The sequence below is a fragment of the Sitodiplosis mosellana genome, unplaced genomic scaffold (genome assembly GCF_009176505.1).
Source record: "Sitodiplosis mosellana isolate CC-2019 unplaced genomic scaffold, AAFC_SMos_1.0 Smas_scaffold_4991, whole genome shotgun sequence".
Taxonomy (NCBI): Eukaryota; Metazoa; Arthropoda; class Insecta; order Diptera; family Cecidomyiidae; genus Sitodiplosis; species Sitodiplosis mosellana.
This window is the reverse complement of record NW_022600233.1, coordinates 1-5,371: the sequence shown is the minus strand read 5'-3', so window position 1 is coordinate 5,371 and position 5,371 is coordinate 1. Positions and strand designations below refer to the sequence as shown.

Genomic DNA, 5,371 nt, shown 5'->3' with positions numbered 1-5,371 from the left:
GTCGTTGGTGATTTGGCGTAGCAAAATCTGGTGCAAAACTATGGAAGTAGCAGACAAAGAAGCTAGCAAAGAAGTTGCTATTGAAGAAGCACCAGCGGTTGGAATTGATTGGGGTACCACTAACTCATGTTTAGCAATCTGGGAAAATGGAAAGGTGGTCGTTGTTCCAAACTCAAGTGGCGAAACTACAACTCCATCAGTAGTTCGGTTTGGATCGCATGGCTATTGTGTCGGTAATAGAGGAGACATCGGCGAAGTTTCAATTTGTAGCGAAATATTCAATTCGAAACGCATCTTGGGAACCAATTTTAAAGAAGCGAAGGCCATGACGGAAAATTCGCCTTTAATTTTGGTCGATGATGGCAAAAATCGACCGAAATATGAAGTTGATTTCAAAGGGGAAAAATACAGTGTCTACCCCGAGCAAATTGCGGCTTTAATTTTGCGAAAATTAAAACAAGATGCCGAAATTTATTTGAGGAAAGCCGTCAAAAAGGCTGTGTTGACTATTCCAGCCTACTTTAGCGATTCTCAAAAACAGTCGATCAAAGTAGCGGCAGAATTAGCTAACATCGAAGTTCTGAAAATTATTCCCGAGCCAGTGGCAGCGATCCTTTGTTTTGCAAAAAACACTTGCCCCACCGAAGAACGAAATGTGCTCGTATACGATTTAGGTGATTTTTCTAAAAACTATTTCAAAAATTTTGAGGATTACAACAACTTACTAGACAACTTATTGATAACAAATAAACATTTTCAACAGGTGGTGGTACATTCGATGTGTCAATAGTCAATATCGATACAATTGGCTTCTATGAAACACGTGCTACTGGAGGCAACACATGCTTGGGAGGAATCAATTTTGATAATGCTTTGTATGAGTATTGTATGAAAGAACTGAAAAAGGACTTGTTCGATATTTCGGAACAAAGCGCAGACATAAGGCAGTCTTTATACCAAAAATGCCAAATGGTGAAAACGGAGCTATCAACACAAGAATATTCCGATGTGAATATCAAATGCGGAGTGGATGAATATGTTGTGCCGATATCCCGAAAACTATACGAGAGCTTGATTGTGGAAGAAGTCAAGGAAACCATCGAATGCCTAAAATTTGCAATTACGGATGCTGGTATGGAAGAAAGCGAGATTAGCGAGATTGCCTTAGTTGGCGGTTCGACTTTGACTCCATTAATTCGGACTTCGTTAGTGAACAGTTTTGGCGATAAATTGAACACATCGGCCAAACCACACGAAGCAGGTACTTCTATTCAACTATATTTCCAATCTAGTTTCCATTGAAAGTTTTAAATTGCAATTTTGATATCAGTATTATGTTTTTATCGATTCAGTTGCAATCGGAGCAGCTGTTTTAGCCGCATCCTTGGAGAAGAGAGACGGACTAACTCCTTTGATAGTACGAAATTCAACGCCATTATCGATTGGGGTGTTATCCAAAGGCAAAATAAACAAAGTGGTCACAAGAAACACTGTTTATCCTAACATAATTAAGTGTAAAGGGAAAACAATGTTAGATAACCAGAAGAAGTGTTATATCGGCATCTACGAGGGAGAGCATGATCACCCGGCGCACAATAAAAAATTGGGATCAATGAGTTTGGAGGGAATTCAGATTGCTCCTGCGGGTACATTAAACCAAAAAAAAATTTGTTTGAACATTCACCTAGTCATTTACATTGAAAATGATTTACAAAAATAGGCTAGAAAATAGGAGACTAAATATCTATATTTAAAATGCTAGTTAAAATGGGTGCTTCAGTCGATATCTAGGTCGATATGCGCAAATGTTGTCGCTTCCAGTATACAATCTAGTATACAGTTCTTTGAATTGAAATACTTTATCGTTTCTCAAAATGAACTTTCGCCTTTAGAAAACCTAGTATTGTAGAAAACAAATCGACATTATTGATGCCCACAGCCTTATTTACTAGCTTATCTAGGTGTGTTCATAAATCATTCTCCGACTTATTTGATGAAATGATTCCCCATTTTTCTTTGGTATTTCTACATCAATAATTTTAAATATCACCTTATTAGGTATTGCAAAGATAGACATCGAGTTCAAAATAGATTCGAATGGCGAACTAACGGTCAAGGCGATTGACCCAAAAACGAATGCGACAGAATCGATCGTAATACAAAAACCGCATACATTTACGAAGGAGGAAATCAAAATGATGTCTGATGACCTCATTGGATTGGACTCAAACAAGAAGGCAAAACGTTATTCGACCAAAAACGCTAGTAAAAACGTTTCACAAGTTGACCTAGAAGCTAGCCAAGAAGTTGACGAATGTAAGATGCGATCGGTGTACGGCTCACTTGGAAATACGGCCTACCGACCAATTGACCTATCAATTGATGTCCCAAAGGAACTAGAGCTTAATGAAAATGTGTAGATTTAAGTTGAAATCAAATAAAAATCAAAATCCAAATTTTTCCGCTCTACAGAAATTGGTCTTTATTGTTTATTTTTGTTTATATTAATTTAGATATAAATTCTCGATTATTTCCAAACGATTCGGTTCCTAAAAAATGAAAAATTATTATTTTAATGAAAGAAAAAGAAAAAACAATATAAAAAATGAAAATAATAATCAGATTCTATTGTATTATTGGCTCACAAATTTCACATTTGCAGACGAAGCCCCGCTCTGATTTCAATATTTCGTTTCTTTTAGCGGCTGACAATTCACCTAGTCTTTTTTCACTAGTTTTTTCATAATTGATGAAAAGCTGATTTCCCTTTTCAATTGGCCGGCTCGTCATACCAATTAGTTGTCTTTTTGACATGCTTTTTGATGAGCCTTTTGAAAAGACCAGGTCCAAATTAGAGGCACATGCATGATTTAGTAAAGAAGTAACGTTGGCCATATACATTAAATCCTCATCTCCAAATGCGTTAGTTCGGCAAATCAGAGCATGATGCATTGTCAAATGCATGAGGAAAAGTTTCTTATCGTGGGTGTCAAATAAGCAGCTGACTTTTGGCAAATTATTCACATACATATAAGCCATGTTAGCCACCGTTGAACCAAGAGGATATGGTGCCGATGTTGAAAGTTTGAAGAAGAAATGATACTTTGACTCGGGATCTCTCATTGATGTCGGTAATGTTTCGGGTCTTTCGAGCAATGCAGCCTCAACAAACTGCATCAGACTGTCCACGTTGGGAAAAGTGGTGATGGCGAACAAAAGTGATTTGATCAGAAATCTATCTGATACTTGTAGATTCGGGAAAAACGTACCACACTCGAAATTATGAGTTTTACACTTATTTATGCAATCAACGCCGCAAAACATAATATCGGGGCAGTTTGGACAGGCGATACAATTCATGCATATCTTTGAGCATGAATGACATTCCCATGGATTATCCGCGACTCGAAGAATGTCTTCCACCAGAACAACTTTATCAGCCGGAATGTCTTGCTTTGCAGCCAAATGACGACCGAATTCCTCGTTGTATTTTATGTCGACGACATTTGCCATGCACGGAAAATTCTTGTCAGCTATGTAACTTAGTTTTGGTTTCGATTCCTCCTTACGTTTAATAATTGACATCAGCTTCAACGTATCTTTTTTACGTTGTTCCAACTTCGGTAGCAAGTGAGCGGGTAACTTAGCTCTAATGGCAAGATCAATGTCGATCAAGACTTCATTATACATATGAACGCGGAAGAGACATGCTGATCTGTTTGAATATGCTAATGCAACATTTTCTGTTCCAACTTCAGCAAAACACAAGCTCTTGTTGTAGCAAATTGCTGCTTCCTCCCATTTTTGTTGACCAAACAGTGTGTTTCCTTTCAAGCGCCATTCGGTCGATTGTTGATTGTCCTTCTGAATTTGTGGCAATTCGCCTAATTCCATGGAATGCATTAACTTCTCGATGGAATCGAGCTCGTTCAAGCTAGCGTTCAAGCACATTAGAGGTGTGAACAGATCGACGTATCCATGTCCAGTTTTCCCGGTGTCTTTCTTCCATAAATTGTCCATTTTTCCTAAGAAACATAAAAATCATTTTTGTAGCGGTAACAATCCGTAGAATAATCCGAGCAACAATCGATTTTAATTTCTAGTTTAATTTAGTACTTACAAAAGGGGTGTATTTTCTTTTCCAAAATGCTAAACAAAATATTTGCTTTTTCTTCACAAAATTTCTTTCAAAATGAATTTCATAATTATTGTACACTCAAGTGAATGCCTAGATTTCGCTATCTGTCAAAAAAAATGCATAAAAAGTATGACTTTTCGTTTGACTGTTAATTCTAACAGATTCCAGCAGATTATAACAGATCGGTAATGCAGGCAAATCATTATTGAAACTTCTAATGGAAATGAACCTTTATTTGCTCGAATTGAGAGAAATCTATTGAATTGAAGAAATTTAATTTAAATTTATTGAAACGACTTCAGTTTTTGAGTGTGCTATGCCCCTAGTCTAAAATCGTGCATTCAAAACCCCAAGGCGTGCAGCTATCACCAAAATAGCATGTTGCAATTTACTTTTGAAATGTACCTCACATTAGTTCAAATGAAAGCCGTCATGTAATCATACGAACAGCGCTCAAATCGTTTTGTAGAATTTTCATACAAAATGACAGTGAGGCACTTTTGCAACATGCTATTTGTTGTACTGTGAATCAAATGATCAGTATTTGAATTCCATCGTAAAACGTTTTAATTCTAATATATGAAAACTAATTAATGAATTCCATAATTAAATAAAGTATTTTATTACTCCGCTTTTCATTGCATTGAATTAAATCATTACTCAAATGAAAATCTAAAAACCTTGAATTCAATTATCATTCAATCTTAATAAAGAAAAAGTCTTAATGTAGATGAGCCATGTAAAATGACATGTAACGACAGATGGCAGTTTGACAGCTATCGATCACCACTACAGTTGAAAGATATTAGCTCTTAAGTACGAAAATGCATGTTGCAGTCGCCATTTTCGGTCAGCAATCGTAGCAAATCATTAAAGAAGATTAACTTTTGTGATATAAACGTCCTGAAATCAAAGGAATTCGATTTAATTTGGAAAATTGACGATTTTAGTTGGCTTAAAAGGAAAATCACCGTGTTTTTGTGAATCGTGTTATCCTTTCCTACGAAAGGTGAGTGATTTTTGTTGTTTTATAAAAAATTTAAGTGAATCTTGTTGTTTTTGTTGTAGACAAGAAAATATCATCTGAATAAACTGAACATCAAACTTGTTTGTGGCAAAAAGTGAAATAAATAAAGAAAATTATTCTGTTTCGATTTTGGAGTGTTAATTAAATGTTCATTCAATTGTTTCAGGTTTTTCACGCACAGAATGTCGAATCGAAAATCCAGATCG

General features: G+C 36.0%; 1 protein-coding gene across 1 annotated transcript; it reads right to left on the bottom strand.

The window, feature by feature from the left end:
* Positions 1-2,504: 2,504 nt before the first annotated feature.
* LOC129572449 (SET and MYND domain-containing protein 4-like) lies at positions 2,505-4,020 on the bottom strand. Its single transcript, XM_055452414.1, has 2 exons — positions 3,007-4,020; positions 2,505-2,549 (listed from the first exon to the last, which is right to left on the bottom strand). The coding sequence occupies exons 1-2, from the start codon at positions 4,018-4,020 to the stop codon at positions 2,505-2,507; spliced, it is 1,059 nt and encodes a 352-aa protein (XP_055308389.1).
* Between the last annotated feature and the right edge of the window lie 1,351 nt (positions 4,021-5,371).